The sequence below is a fragment of the Anomaloglossus baeobatrachus genome, chromosome 5 (genome assembly GCF_048569485.1).
Source record: "Anomaloglossus baeobatrachus isolate aAnoBae1 chromosome 5, aAnoBae1.hap1, whole genome shotgun sequence".
NCBI classification, from domain to species: domain Eukaryota; kingdom Metazoa; phylum Chordata; class Amphibia; order Anura; family Aromobatidae; genus Anomaloglossus; species Anomaloglossus baeobatrachus.
The window spans coordinates 56,589,213-56,604,834 of NC_134357.1; the positions used below are offsets into that span (position 1 = coordinate 56,589,213).

The window sequence follows — 15,622 nt, forward strand, 5'->3', positions numbered from 1 at the left end:
ACCCAAAAATGTATCAGTAAAAATGTCAACTTAGGGCACAAAAAAATAAGCCTTCACACAGTCCCAGAAAACATTACAGGTCTTGGAAGAAGGGGAGGAAAAAAAACAAAATGAGATCTCACACTGCTCAGTGCAAGCTGCAGCGGTCGGTCAGACTGGTAAGGCCGGTTTCACACATCCGTCTTTTTGCCGTTTTGCCGGATGCGGCGCTCTCCCGTACAGTTAATACAGTACAATGACAGCGCTGTAACTTCTGGGTCACATGCGCCGGTCACATGACAGCATGTGACCGGCGCTTGTTGCGCTGTCACTGTACTGTATTAACTGTACGGGAGAGCGCCGCATCCGGCAAAACGGCAAAAAGCCGGATGTGTGAAACCGGCCTTAGGTGGACTTGGACTCATGAGCTCTCATTCCTTAGCTGGATTCATACAATATTGGTTACATAGCTTTTCTGACATGACTTTTTAAAGTATATATACCAACCTTATCTGGTCTAAAGAGCTACTTACTAATTTATGAGGTCAGCATTATGTATTTTAGTGACAGATCCACTTAAAAAACATTAAAATGCAGATTAGCACCACTGTGGAATAGGTTGGTGCTATGTAATAAAAAGGAAAATTAATCCATAAATATTGATTTCATAATATATCTGTATATCTTCAGTTCTTCGAGGAAAATACAATCTGAAGATCCCAACAGGTGTTGAATATTATCCTGGATTTATTTTTGTTGTCCACACAATATTGAATAATGGTGATATCCCATCCTATACAAAAGAGTTCACAACGCCTTTATGCCTGAAGAATAAGGTGAATTATGGATATTATTATTGCTATTATTAATATTCTTTTATTTACACAACCAGAACTTAGCTATAGGGTTGCAGAGGGCGCAATTGCACCCAATTTACAGAAATAGTGCCACGTTTGTTGATGGGTTGTGGTCATGCAGATCAGTCCCGTGTAAACCCTTCCAACGTGACGTACAGTTGAAACCACCAAGTTTACATACACTGTCTAAAAGGACACATCTGCAGGTTTTTCTCACTATCTGAGATGAAATCAGAATAAACCTTTCCCATTTTAGGTCAATTAGGAACCAAAATTATTTATATTTGCCAAATCCCAGAATAATGAGAGAGAATATTTTAAGGCATTTTTATTATTTTCTGCAAAGTCAAAAGTTTTTTATTTAGTGTTTGGTACTGTGGCGCCCCTGAGGCTACAGTCACCACAGAGTATTGCACCTCAGTTAAGGTGTGGTATTTGCCTCGGGTAAGAAGGGGGTTAATCACCGGTGTTCCACATTCACACTTTACATGCAGCTTAGAAGCCTTGTCACTGGGGAGCTTGACTAGGGTAGGAAGGGGGGTGGCCATCACGAAGCATAGGAATTTCCCAGTCACTAAGACAACCACCTGGGGGGCGGGTTCCACTTGGGGTAGAAGTAGGAGCAACTTACACAATCTTCAGTCAGTCTACCTGGGACATCAGTTCTGGGGCACACCACCATCTTCTCTACATCTTTTTCTTATACGGGGCCTAGGCTTGGAGCAGAACCCTCAGCTTGGGTTCCTCACTGCTGGAGGGGCAACTCTTACAAAGAACCTTTTCCAAACTCAGTCACTTCTTCCAACTTATCTGAGGTCGACGGGGCCCATCACAGCGGTGATGAATGCTACTGCGGCAGCGACCGGGTTACTTAAAGAACTGTGAGTAAAGACACTTGGAACCGCAGCGGCCGACTCGGACTGTTATTACCGTCGCCCCGCGCCTCAGCGCCAATGGCCACTGGCTCTACTATTACTCCCCTCATCATCCTCCCCGGGACCCGCTCCATCTGTGGGGAGCGATACCATCCTCCCCGGAGGACAGCGACAGCAGTGGTGGCTAATTCCCTGGCCGCGTACCGCAGGTGGTGTCACAACAATCATTACAAACATCCACCTCTTAAACCCCCTTATATTGTGGACACCTTGGGGCACGAAACCGGGCAGGCCACCGCGACATCCCAGACCTCCGCACCGGCCCGGTGACGAGTAAACAGGTACAAGACCCGACCTGCACCCCCTGCCCTCTGGGTGCTACAGTACCACTGCTCTTAAACTGTATGACCTAGGTGAAACGTTTTGGATATCCTTCAAAAATCTTCTCACAATAGTTGGTAGGAATTTGGACACATTCCTCCTGCCAGAACTGGTGTAACTGAGCCATGTTTGTAGGTCGCCTTTCTCACATCGGCCTATTCAGCTTTGCCAATAAATTTTCAATAGGATTGAGATCAGGGATTTGTGATGGCCACTCCAAAACATTGACTTTGTTATCCTTAAATTACTTTGTAACCAGTTTGCTTTGGGTCATTGTTAATTTGGAAGACCCATTTCCGCTCAAGCTTTAAGTTGCTGTCTGATGTCTTCGGTATTGCCACACAATCTTCTTTCCTCACGATGCCATCTATATTGTGACGTGCACCAGTCCCTCCTGCAGCAAAACAACCCCACTACATGCTGCTGCCACCCCCATGTTTCACATTTGGGATGTTGTTTTTATAAAGGACCAAAAAAAATAGAATAATAGAGGAAAATATACTATATTAAAGACCAAAAAACAAACCCTCTAAAATTAATATTTAAGAAAAAACTATGTAGTATAATTACGACCATAGTTTATGATGCAGACAAATGTCAGGTGAAATGGGTGCAGTGGCAAATAGCTAGTACATAGATAGTGGGGTTTCAATTAATATAAACCGACTTTTCAGATAAAATGCTAATAGCTATATTGGGGGGCTAGCAAAGAACTAGCTATACCCTCCCGCTCTCCTACCTACCAACGGAGGGGCACCATACTTTTTTGGGTACTTCGCGTTCTGCGTCGGCCGGCCCTAAACTGTCCTTATATACTTGTAATGCCTGATCGGAGCCACAGACTCAGACTGGCTGTAAGGGAAGTCTAGAGAAAAGCCGCTCACAAGGCGGGACCCCAAGAACTCTGCAACCCTTTAACCCCTATACAGGGATTTGGAATTACACAGAGCCCCAGAGATCACTACCTGTGGTAGGCTGTAGTCCGTGGTCGTCAGGCAGGGTCAAAAACCAGGAGGTGCTAAACAGGAACAGAATCGGCAGGCAAGGGCGTAGTGAGGAGACAAAGCAGAGGTCAAATCCGGAACTGGCAGCAAGGCACAAAAACGACAGGCAGGAGGGTAGTCAAACAACAAGCAAAGGTCAGCGCACAGGAATCAAAATACAAACAGCACATGAACCAGGAGTACAAAACTATCTCTGGCAGTGATCATGTGACAGGAGGGGGGAATAAGAAGGGTGTGGTGTCTTCCCATTGGCTGCAGGTGAATGCTGGCAACCTCAGCTGGAAGACACACGCCACCTACAGTCAGCCAGTGGTACTGCAGGTTCCAGTGAAACCCAGCCCAGTGGATGAGCTCCGCAGAGCCACGGGCACCGACTCCTCTCCCATCAACAGCACTATCCTTGGTGGGAACACGGCATCATCTGGCGATCGGAGCAGAAGTCACAGGAGCGGACTCCGATGGCGACGTGACAATACTACTATTGCCAAAAGGCCCCCGTCACCAAGAATAAATAACCACAGTCTCAAGTCAAATTATCAAATATCCAGATAGAAATTTTCCTAATAAAAGATTGGTAGCAGCTCCCTCATAGAATAGATCCCAATAGGCAACATCACTGAGACCTGTATAAGTACATTGTAATGAGGAAGTGTCGCGGGCGGTGGGGCGCTGCGCTCACTAACGCTTGGGTCCGGCGCCGCTGCTGCTGCTGCTCGGTGGTTCGAGCGGTGGGCCGGATCCGGGGACTCGAGCGGCTCTCCTCGCCCGTGAGTGAAAGGGGTGGTTTGGTTTGGGGATGTAGTCCATGACGCCACCCACGGTTTGTGGTGAAGTTGGGCACCACCGCTGCTGGTGACGGAGATCCCGGGAGCGATGGTAGGGAGCAGCTGGGATGTTGTTTTCCCCCTCCATGGGTAGGGGTTGGTGATCCCGGGGCCCGGTGAGGTGACAGGGAGGCAGGGTTGGCAAGGTGCAGGGTCGCAGGGACTGCGCAGCGCAGTGCCGGATGGCACGGTTGTACTCACTCAGCCACAAATATACACAAAGTCTCTGGTAAACCAAACGGTTGGATGGACGGGTCCCGCAGCCGACTGCTGTGACTTCTCCCGGACGGTTGGTGATGGCTGCCTTTTCCTGCACCTGTGTGTTTGTTCGGCTCCGGTGGCTTCCCACCGGTAACCCGCTCCCCAGCGTATATGTGCCGGAGGAGCCCTTTTGCCCGCAGGCTCTGTCCCTTGGGATCCTAGCTTTGGCGGTAGCTGTATTCCCTTCTGCTGGTTGGACGGTTGCCTTCTATCGGGTCTTGGCTGTTAGGAAACCCCTGGGGTTCCGGTCACTAACGGATTTGACCTTTTCGGCGGCTCCAATCCTGGTCGGGGTCCGCAGGCCCTGCCTGTGTGTGCTGGCTTCACTTCGCTCCCCGGTTTGGTACCGGCGGGCCACCGACCGATCCCGGTCCCACGGTTCCGCATTGATTCGCCTCTCCTGCAGACGGCCACCAGCGTCTGCCAATCTTGCTGTCCGTGCCTGGGCCATGCACCCAGACACCAGCAGACACTCCTTCCACTTTCACCTCCTAAACTCATCTGCCTACTGTTCCTGCCTCCAGGACTGTGAACTCCTCGGTAGGTGGGGCCAACCGCCTGGCTCCACCCCACCTGGTGTGGACATCAGCCCCTGGAGGGAGGCAACAAGGGTTTTGTGTTTGGCTGATGTGCCCATCTCGGGGTGGGGGTGTGTGTGTTGCAGTACCTGTGACGACCTGGCTAGTCCAGGGCGTCACAGAAGCTAGGAATCTAACAAAAACACAGTCAATTTTTTACTTTGCAGAAAGTAATAAAATGCCTTAAAACATTCTCTCTCTCTTTCTCTCTCTCTCTCTCTCTCATTATTCTGGCATTTGGCAAATATAAATAATTTTAGTAATCCTAATACACCTAAAATGGGAAAGGATTATTCTGATTTCATGTCATATAGTGAGAAAAACATGCAGATGTGTCTTTTTAGAGAGTGGATGTAAAGTTATGGTTTCAATTGTACATGCAAATAACACATTGGGTGCCAAGGTCAGAAGCTGAGATCCGTCAATACGAGGCCGGTGCTGGTTTTGTTTTACAGCCAGCATCTACCTTTAACAGCAGCGATCAGAGACAGTCCATAATCTCTTAAATGCCGCTGTCAATCACTGATAACAGCTTTTCAGGCATGTGACTCCACTGTTGTGCCATTTCGAGCACCCATTGCTGCTACCACATAGTGATCATGGGGTCTCTATGAGTTGCCATGGCAGCTGTGGACCATAATAATATACCTGTGAAGCCAAGTCTCAGAATAGGCTTCATAGGAGACCTTCATCTTACCTATAGACTGTGATAATGTTTTTGCGAAGACCACAACATGTTTAGCGTGTACATGATGTTGTTTCTCCTCAGGTTGAGCTTAAGTTTTCTAAACAAGAGGTGCGGCCGGGAGAAAAAGTAAATCTGGAAGTTCAAGCAGGTTCTGGATCACTGTGTTCTGTGCGCTCAGTGGATAAAGGACTATTACTCCACAGCAAACATGCGAAGTATGATGAGAACTTCAAGTATATGGTGAGATTCTTCGCTCCTGAGCAGTCGATAAATCAATACCTTCTAGTTTTAAATAATGTATATGGTGATTGATCTAGAAGCAGCCGTGTTAGAAAATATGATGATGTGACATTTAGTATACAAGTATAGAGGTAAGTTTATCTGACACACTGATCTTAAAGGGGTTATTCCCAACTCCAAGATCCTATCCCAATATGTAGATGTAATAATAATAATATTAGCAAATACCTCCAATTAGAAATGTAGTGTAGTTCTCGTGATATAGCCATGTCTCTTACCTCACGTGCAGGGCATTGCAGATTAGGTATCCATGGTTACGACCACAGAAACTAACTAAGGCCTAAGACACACGGCATGAAAATCGGAGCGAGTGGAATGTGATAAAACATTGCATTCCACTCGGACCAATATTAGCCTAGGTGCCAGCACACATTAGCGATTATTTTCTCAGCCCTAATCGGACCAAGAAAACAATCGTAGCATGCTGTGACTGTAATGCGATCCTTGTTTCTCTCGCACCCATTCAAGTCTATGGGCCGAGAGAAAAATTGCACTGCACTCGCAGTACACTGGTGTAATGCGAGTGCTGAGCAAGAATGACAATAGCCGGCTACGGAGGAGAGAGGGAGAGAAATCCCTCCCTCCCCTCCGCAGCAGCGGCCCACCCCCCCTCAGTGCCGGCCCGACCCCCACAGTTGTGGTCTTATCGCATGATTGGACAACAGTCGCAGTGACACTCGCATGACACTTGGCTCCCGCTGTGCTGCCAGCGTGAGCCGAGTGTCATGCGAGGATCACAGTAATCCCCCGTGAGGCCCCAGCCTAACTGTCACTATATGAGTGGACATTACCATGGATACCTAAGCTGCAATGCCCTGCACATGAGGTAAGAGCCATGGGTATATCAGGAGCACTATAATACATGTCTAATTGGAGGTATTTGCTAATATTATTAGTATTTCACCTACTACATATTGGGCTAGGATCATGGAAATGGGAATAACCCTTTAATAGCTTACTTTGACAACTGGTTTTCTATAGTAGATGAGGTTGATTCACCTACAAGACATTATAGAGTTCTAAAATTATACAAGAGGCCATAATTAAAAATAAAATCAATTATTTGTATGTGGCATCACCGTACACTGCAAAAAATGCAACACAATACGGTGGTTAAGTAGCAGTGCTACATAAATACCACCAAATAATGGTCAAATAAAGGTAAGATACAAAATCAAATAACTTCATATACATTAATTTAAAACCAATTCTATACTAGTAAAACTGCTATAGATTTGATTAATAATAATATTAGCAGGTGCCTGGGCATTTGTGGGCCCCTTCACAGTTTGGACATTTCACAATCTGATTTCTCTAAATGTTAAGATTAAGAATAGTTTTCCATTATGATATCTAAATCAATTGTAATTCACAATTAAAGTGTAAACCTCATGTTTTGAAATTATCATTAGTTAAACTACATTAAAATAAACATATTTGTAATCCATTTCCTTTTCCGATCTGCTGTCATTCTCCTGCTGTGATAACTTTTCTTCCATTGTTTATAACTGGTTGCCAAGGCAACAGACCACCGGAGGGTGCCAAAACATGCCCAGTAGTTATATTTAAGGCTGGAATTTTAAAGTTAACTCCTGAGATCCAAGCCAACTCTCTCCATCCCATAAACCCCCTTACTACTGAGCCTGGTTTTCACCATTCTGACCAGGTACATTTTTTCAATTCTGACCAGTGTTACTGTATGAGGAAATAACTCTGGAACGCTTGAACAGATCCCAGTGATTCTGAGATTGTTTTCTTTCAAGGCATATTGATAGTGGTAAATTTAGTCTGATATTTTTTGTGTTTATTTGTGAAAATATTGGAAATTTGTCAAAATTTGGCAATTTTCAATCTTTGACTTTTCATGCCCTTAAACAAGAGTTATGGTATGTCACACAAAATACTTAATAAATAACATTTACAATATGTCTACTTTACAGCACCTTTTTTTAAACATCGTTTTTTGTTAGAAGGGTTAAAAGCTTATATGTAGTTGTGGGCGGATGCCAGTCCCTGTATAAGTCTATGGGGAGCCAGTGCTTTTTTGCGGCGGTACGCGCCGGTACGGCGTACCGGAAAATCTGAAGAGCACCTCTGGCTCTGTCCACATGGCTAATTTGTAAACTATACAAATTAGCCATGTGTGGAGCGGAGGCACAAGCCAGAGGCGTATCTAGGGGAGAACAGGCGGGGCACTGTTGGGCTGCCTGATGCTGCAGTGTGGGAGTCTGCCGGGGTGGGAGCCAGCTATTCTCTGAGCGTGGCTGTCACGCTGACAGCCGCACTCATAGAAAGTGCAGCACGAGGCTCGCACTGCTCAATTGTCCTTGTATCTGTCAGACTTGAGGACAATTGAAGCGGTGATCCCTGGCGCTGACCTCCGGGTCAGCGCGACGGCTTTCATGTGATCAGGTCAGCTAATCAGACTGCTGACCCGGAATCTAGCGCCGCAATGCGGAGGCAGCAGAGAAACGCTGATAAGTGCTCCACTGTGGAGCTGAAGAAGACACGGAGGAGGAACATTATGGGGTGAGAGGGGAGTATTTATGAAACAGTATGTGGGAGAGAGGGTGGGGGAGGGAACTATCTGTGAACACACTATGGGGGGACAGAGGGTGGGGAATGGGAACCATCTGTGGACACACTATGGGGGGACAGAGGGTGGGGAATGGGAACCATATGTGGACACACATTAGGGGTACAGAGGGTGGGGAATGGGAGCCATATGTGGACACACTTTAGGGGGACAGAGGGTGGGGAGGGGGCAATATCTATATACACAGTATGGATGGTGGAGGGAACTATCTGTGGACAGAGTATGGTGGGAAGAGAGGATGGGGAGGAGGAAGTATCTTTGGACACAGTATGGGGAGAGAGAGGATGAGGTTTCATGCATGGGGAGAGAGAGGATGAGGTTTCATGCATGGGGAGAGAGAGAATGAGGTTTCATGCATGGGGAGAGAGAGAATGAGGTTTCATGCATGGGGAGAGAAAGGATGAGGTTTCATGCATGGGGAGAGAGAGGATGAGGTTTCATGCATGGGGGGAGAGAGGATGAGGTTTCATGCATGGGGACAGAGAGGATGAGCTTTCATGCATGGGGACAGAGAGGATGAGGGGTGATGCATGGGGACAGAGAGGATGAGGGGTGATGCATGGGGACAGAGAGGATGTGGAGCGAACTGGAAAGAAATTTTGAGGACACAGAATAAAGAGTGACATGGTAAGAGGAGCAAGTGGGCAGGATGGGGAGTGAGGTGGAAAAGTATATGGACACACAGGAGGTAGTGAGGAGACAGTAAGGGATGAGAAGAATGTGAGGGGCACAGAATAAAGACTGGGTAGTGGAGGGGGGTGATATGGAGAGGGGGCAGAATGGGAGGACAGTGTAAGGTTATAGCAAGGAGGGGGAGTGTGATGAAGGCACGGTATAAAGACTGGGCAGTATAAGGGGACACATTGTAAAGGACAGAGTAAACAGTAGGCTCAGTTTGGAAAGAGAGGGAGTTTTGAGGGCATGTACCTATAAGAAGGACAGTGTGGGTCATATTTTGTGCAGAGAATACTGTGAGGGGCCATTATTTATTCTGGGGCACAGTGTAGGGCAGATATTTTTAAGTAGAATTATTATAATGATTCTGCTACTTTTAGGGGCATCGTGTCGGGATGTGCTGCAGAAGACCGGAGAAGATGGAAATCTGCAGAGACGAGATGTGAATGTGAAAAGTCATCATTGCGTCAGGACAAGATGAAGAATAGAAAGAAATGACTAGAGACAACATCATCTATAAGGTACCGGAATGTAAATATTTATTTGTGATACTGACAATGTCTTATCATTAGGCCTTGGTCCCACTTGCGCATTGCTTCTGATGTGAGCGCAATGGGACCCCCACTGATCAGCTGATTATGGTGCTGGTGGCCGGAAATGCTTACTTCTGGATCTGCTCCATCCTCCGATGGTGTCCGCAGCCGGGTACTGCACATCCACCTCATTGATTTTAATAGGAGACTGCTGCCACTATCAGAAGACGGAGCAAATCCAGAACTGAGCACTTCCGACCACCTGCTACCGGCACCTAGAGTAGGGAATTGGCGGGGTTGCCAGGTGCCGGACCCCGACCAGTCAGACATTGGTGACCTATCCTAAGGAAAGGTCTTTAATGTTAAATTAGTGGACAATCTCTTTAATAAAGTCTTGTGCCGTCTGACAAGTTAAGGGTTACTATGTTTTTATTTATGTTGTTAGGATCAGTAAAGGGGTTGTCCAAATTTGTGATGAGTCTGCAGACACTCCTTGTGTCACTCTGTGACTGCAGCCTTCTGAATTCTCACAGTGTGCACACTGCACGCTGTCAGGATTCTCTGGTGCCGGCGGTGAGAGTGGAAGGTTATGAAGCTGGAAGTATGTGATGTACATGATCGTCCACTCTCTCCACTGGCACCGGCGGCACCCCTCCCACACAGCACCCCCCCCCGCTCCTCGCCTCAGAGATGCGTACCGGCAAATATTTTTTTTACAAAATAAGCACTGTGGGGAGCTGAATCATGTGCTTTAAAATGGTGGTAGAAGGAATAGGGGGATTAGGGCAGGCGCGTTCTACCCATGCATATTCACTTCTTTCCTCGTCCACTGGCAGTCCCGGTGTCTGTGATTGGTTGCAGTCAGACCATGCCCCCACCCTGTCTGACTGCTTGAAATCACACATGCTGTCTGTGTGTGTCTACATTGGTGTGAAAATAACTAAATAAAAAAATTGGAGTAGGGTCCCCCCCATATTATGATACCCAGCACAGATTAAGCATAAAATACAGCTACAGGCTGCAGCCCCCAACCATACTCTTATCTTGGCTGTGTATCAAAATGAAGGCCCCCATGATGTTTTTTTTTTATTATTTAAATAAATAATTAAAAAACTCGGTGTGCGGTCCCCCCCAATTTTGATACCCAGCCATAATAAAGCTGACAGCTGGGGGCTGGTATTCTTAAGTTGGAGAAGCCAATGGTTATGGGGGGCCTCACCAGCTCAAAAATAGCAGCCGGCAACCACCCAGAATTGTTGCATCAATTAGATACGACAAACCCAAAACTTTATCTGGTTCATTCCAGTTGCACTGGTGCTGTGGCACTCAGGGTAATAAGGGGTTAATCACAGCTCAAAGCTGCCACTAAGCCCTAGATTAGTAATGGGAGGTGTCTATAAGAGAACAGAAACATCAAAAAAATCATTCATTTGAAATAAAATAAAATGAAAAACACACTTTCTCCAATGTATTAACCCCCAAAACAACTAGTTCCTTCTTAATCCACACAAGGTCCCACAACAATTCCAGCTCTGTTACATATTGAAGTGATAAAGCGCTGGCAGAGAACATGATCACATGCAGTGGGCCTCAGGCAGAGAATGTCTGAGCCGCAGTGATGAGCGGTGACGTCACTCAGTTTATTTGTGGTCACAGCTAGAGGTTCTCACGGTACCCTACCTGTGACCTCAGGTAACCTCACCTCAGGTGACTTCATTAAACTCAGTGACCTCACTTGTTTTTTGCCCTTTTAGAAAGAGGGTCTAATCCTGGCATAGTTACAGGTCCAAATAAGTTTCAAGATTATCAAAAGTTATTAATTACAACTTAAGTTTGCACTAATATTTGGGGCTTTTTTTGTCATATAGTGCCTCACTGAGATCAAACCCATTTACATTAGGCCATGTCCACTTGCCATCACAGAACGTGACTAAAACACATAGTAAATGCTCTACAAGTCATGGAAGATAGTTCCGTACTGCATTTAGCATAATAAATCTCCACCGTACGTTTAAAAGGGTTGTCCTCTTTCAGGAAATATTCATTCCATGGCACAGTTAGGTATTAAAAATCCAAACCGCATGTTGTTCATTGTCCCAGGTTACACCAGCAAGTCTCCATGGCTGCTCCAGGTGGAGACCACCATGGATTATCATATTATCATATTGCCAATGTCATCATTTAAAAGACCCTGCTAACCAAGGAACATTTGTTTTTTTACTTTTGCAGTTTCAAATGATGGTATATTCCGTAAGGGTAAACAAGCGAGGCTTTCCTTACACAATTGAAGATTTTGAAAAATATCCTTGTTTGAGAAACGAGAAAGATCCCCAGACTGGAATCCAAGAGGCGCCGTGGTACCATGGGAACGCCGACGTGTACATGATGCTCAAGGTGATGACGACTATGCAGACAACTTAGTCTGGCGCCCTTCCTGACATGGCCAAGTTTCCAATTTCCAAACTTTTTTATTTTTCGGTCCACATAACGAGTGCTTGTGTTTTTTTTTTTGCGGATGAGTTGTATTTTTGAAAGGCACCATCCAGTTTACCACATAGTGTGCCAGGAAACAAGAAAAAAAAGTCAAAGTGCGGTGAAATTGCGACAAAAAAATGACATTCTTAAGATTTTTTTTTAGGAATTGTTTTTATGCTGCACATTATGTTCTAAAAATGACTTGGTGATATGATTTTCCTCATCTGTACAATTACAATGAGACAAAACTTGTCCAAAGTTATATTATTTTAGTGGTGAAAAAATAAAAAAAATTGTTAAAAAAGACAAAAAATTTAAATTTTTCGGTTGATAGAGCCGTGTGATGGCTTATTTTTTGTGGGATGAGATTACATTTTAATTGATACTATGTTGGGATAGATAAGACATTTTGATCACTTCTTACAGAACTTTTTGCGGTATTGCATCAACCAAAAAATGTATTTTGGCGTTTTAATTGTTCTGCTGTTTACAGTGTTTACAGATCGGGTTAATTATTTTATATGTTGATAGATCTAACTGTTCTGGATGCGGTGATATCATAAATGTGGGGCGTTACCCGGGATAGTAACTGTCTCTCTGTCTCTCTCCCAGTCTCTGTCTGTCTCTCTCAAGGTCTGTCTCTCTCTCTCTTTGTCTGTCTCTTTCCCTGTCTGTCTCTTTCCCTTCCCTTTATGTTTATTCTTAATGTAAAAAAGGGGTGATTTCAAATCTGTTTCATATTATTTTTAAAACTTTTTTTTTTTTTTACTATTTATTATATTTATTACTGCCATTAGGGGACTTGAACCTGTGATTATCTGAAAGTATTGCTGCATATAGTAAAAAAACACAATATCTTTTGAAGTCTGGCAACAGGCAGGATTTCAAAAGAGCTCAGTAATGACAGTGGACCCCCGACTGTCATAGCAAGTGATCTGCGCGCCACAATTGCATCACGGAGATGCAAATGGAAGGATAGAATGATGCTTCCACGTGTCAACCTGCTGTTAATGATGCTATCAGAGTTTGACAGTGGCATTTAAAGTAGATGTCCACTACTAGGACAACCCCCCTGATTCCACTCGTCTCCCCCAGTTAAAATAAAAGACCTTATACTCAGAATGGGAGCATTCTCGTGCCATTCCATCTCTGTTGGTAATCGCGGTTCAGAGCTCATGTGACATTGTGACATCACGCGAGCTCCTCATCCAACTATCCCCAGTTTCTTTCTCACCACCTTCGGATCAAATGAGGAATCAACAGGAAGTGACATTGCGACTGCCACTCACTTCCTGTTGATATCTCATTTGGTCCGACGATGATTGGACTCGGGTCTTGTATGATTTCACAATATCACATGAGCTCCGAACTGCGAATACTGACAATGCTGGAATGGCGCCAGAATGGGAAGTGAGTACAGGGTCTTTTATTTTGACTGGGGAAAACAAATGGAATCAGAAGGGGTTGTTGTAGTTGTGGACAACCCCTTTAACAGGTTAACATGGGCGGGGCTTTACTTTATCCTCAGAGGTTAGAGACAGATCCTAGCTGTGTGTCACAGCCGTTATCTGACGGTATTGCTCCACACACCTGCTATGTGTACAGTTGGTGTTGATAAGAGTTAAAAATATGTTGGTATAGGCCTCATTCAGATACGTATAAAAGACCTTTGGAAATCAAAATCAGCCATACAAATGTATGGTTTTTGAAATATCTCACAGATCACATATTTCCATTAGTGAAGAGCAAGCACTACCATTCTCAATTGTTCGGTACTTGTAACAAGCCGTTGGCTGCTTAGATGGGCATAACCTGTGTACCAAGTATAATGGAAGTCAATGGGGAACTTGAGCAACCGAGTATAATGATGATCTCCGGAAAAATGCTTGAGTCCCCCATTGACTTCCATTTCATTTGGTACACGAGTCGCGCCCATCCAAGCATCCAACTGCTCGTTACAAGTACGGAGCACGCAAACATGGTCGTGTCCAAACATGGTCCATTTTTCTTATATAAGAGGTTAAAAAAGGATGTTTGATCAAGGCCTTAAGGTCTAACATTCTTTGGAAATTCATTCCCTAGTATACGTTTATAGTGGCTAAAATTATAAAAGCATCACACATAATATGCTGGTTACCTGCAGCCACCACTAGATGGAGCTTACTGCATACTTTTTTCTTATTGCGTGCAATGTATAGCGGTAAACAGTGAGCACCTTCTACTGGTGGCTGTTAATGACAGGATGATATCCTTTATGTCTATGTGAAAAACAGAACTCCAAACTTGGGATTTACATGTGCTTGCACTTTACAGTGCTGCATTTTAGGTGAGCCAGGAGCACAACAGGACCTTTTTTTTTTATTTGTCTTGCCTGTGTTTTTAATATTTTTATGGATTTCTCTTTGTGAAAAATGACAAATTATTGACTTTACCTAATAAACTACAACCTTTTTGTATAGATTTTATTATAGTAATTTTTTGTTGTTGATGGGTCACCCTTTCATTTGTTAAGCTCCACCTAGTTTTTGAAAAAGTGCTGGTATTGACACAAGAGGGCAAAAAGATGCAAAATTTTGCACAAATATCACAGAAATTTGCCATAAGGGAATGATAAATTAACCCTCAAAAACCCTGAAAGGAGGCAATGTCATTATTAACATGTGTATTCTTTATTTATAATAGGAAAGCAATCTGAAGATTTTTACAAATACTAAGATAAGAAAACCGGTGACATGCAATGTCCCAACCATCACAAGACGTATCTCCAATCAACCTAAAAAAGTAGAGTTACAGGGTTCTCCTGGTATGTATATATCCTTTACCTATAGCAATCTGCTGTACGATCCTCTACTTGTAGGGAAAGTTGTTTTTTCTTGACTCCTATCAGTTTTCATCCATTTTCCTATCTATTACATAACTAAATCCCGAGATCATTCATAATCCATCCAAAGTAAACAGCAGGGTGGGATTATAGGGGAGGCACAAGAGGCAAAAACCACGGCGGGCCTCTACCACCTTCAGTAACTTCCATTAACCACATTTTCTACCAAGCCTTGTTCTTCTAATATGCCGTATTCAACATTTTCTACTTATGTTCCTAGCATCACTAGTAGTAGTTTGTGTATGTAGGTTGATGTCCCCAGGTAAAAAAAGGTGTCCCCTGATAGCTATTGGGTAAGTTTATTTAGAAAAAAGAGGTGGCTCTCACTTTTGAAGTCTTTGCCATTGACTTGGCTGTCTCCAAAAGCCCAATTGATCATAGTTGAGAAGTGTTCATAGAAATGAGCAAATGGATTTGATGCAAATCAGGAGAGAAAAAGACACTGAAGAAACTGTACAGATCATGTGTGACAACTCAACATTGAAGAAGATTTTGAAGGGAAATTTGAATTTCAAAAGAATTGCTCATTTCTTCTTGTGTGTCGCGAGGGAACCCCCAGTATGTGGTGCAAAACAGAGTGAAAATTTGGGAAGATGTTAAAGAAGGTCATAGCAATAGGGAGAGGGGCACCAACTCACACTCACTTGTGACTGATCCCTGAGCTCCTCTATGTCCCTAGATGGGTTCTTCCCCCCTGAGCCATCCCGTGCTTAGA

The 15,622-nt window shown here is 44.5% G+C and overlaps 1 protein-coding gene across 1 annotated transcript in view; it reads left to right on the forward strand.

Moving 5' to 3' along the window:
• LOC142312623 (alpha-2-macroglobulin-like protein 1) overlaps positions 1 to 15,622 on the forward strand; it is a 174,685-nt gene that overhangs the window by 60,477 nt on the left and 98,586 nt on the right. Inside the window, exons 14-17 of the mRNA XM_075351618.1 lie at positions 670 to 815; positions 5,529 to 5,687; positions 11,781 to 11,945; positions 14,709 to 14,829. Of these exons, the coding sequence (XP_075207733.1) occupies positions 670 to 815; positions 5,529 to 5,687; positions 11,781 to 11,945; positions 14,709 to 14,829 (591 nt within the window). The remainder of the gene's footprint in view (positions 1 to 669; positions 816 to 5,528; positions 5,688 to 11,780; positions 11,946 to 14,708; positions 14,830 to 15,622) is intronic.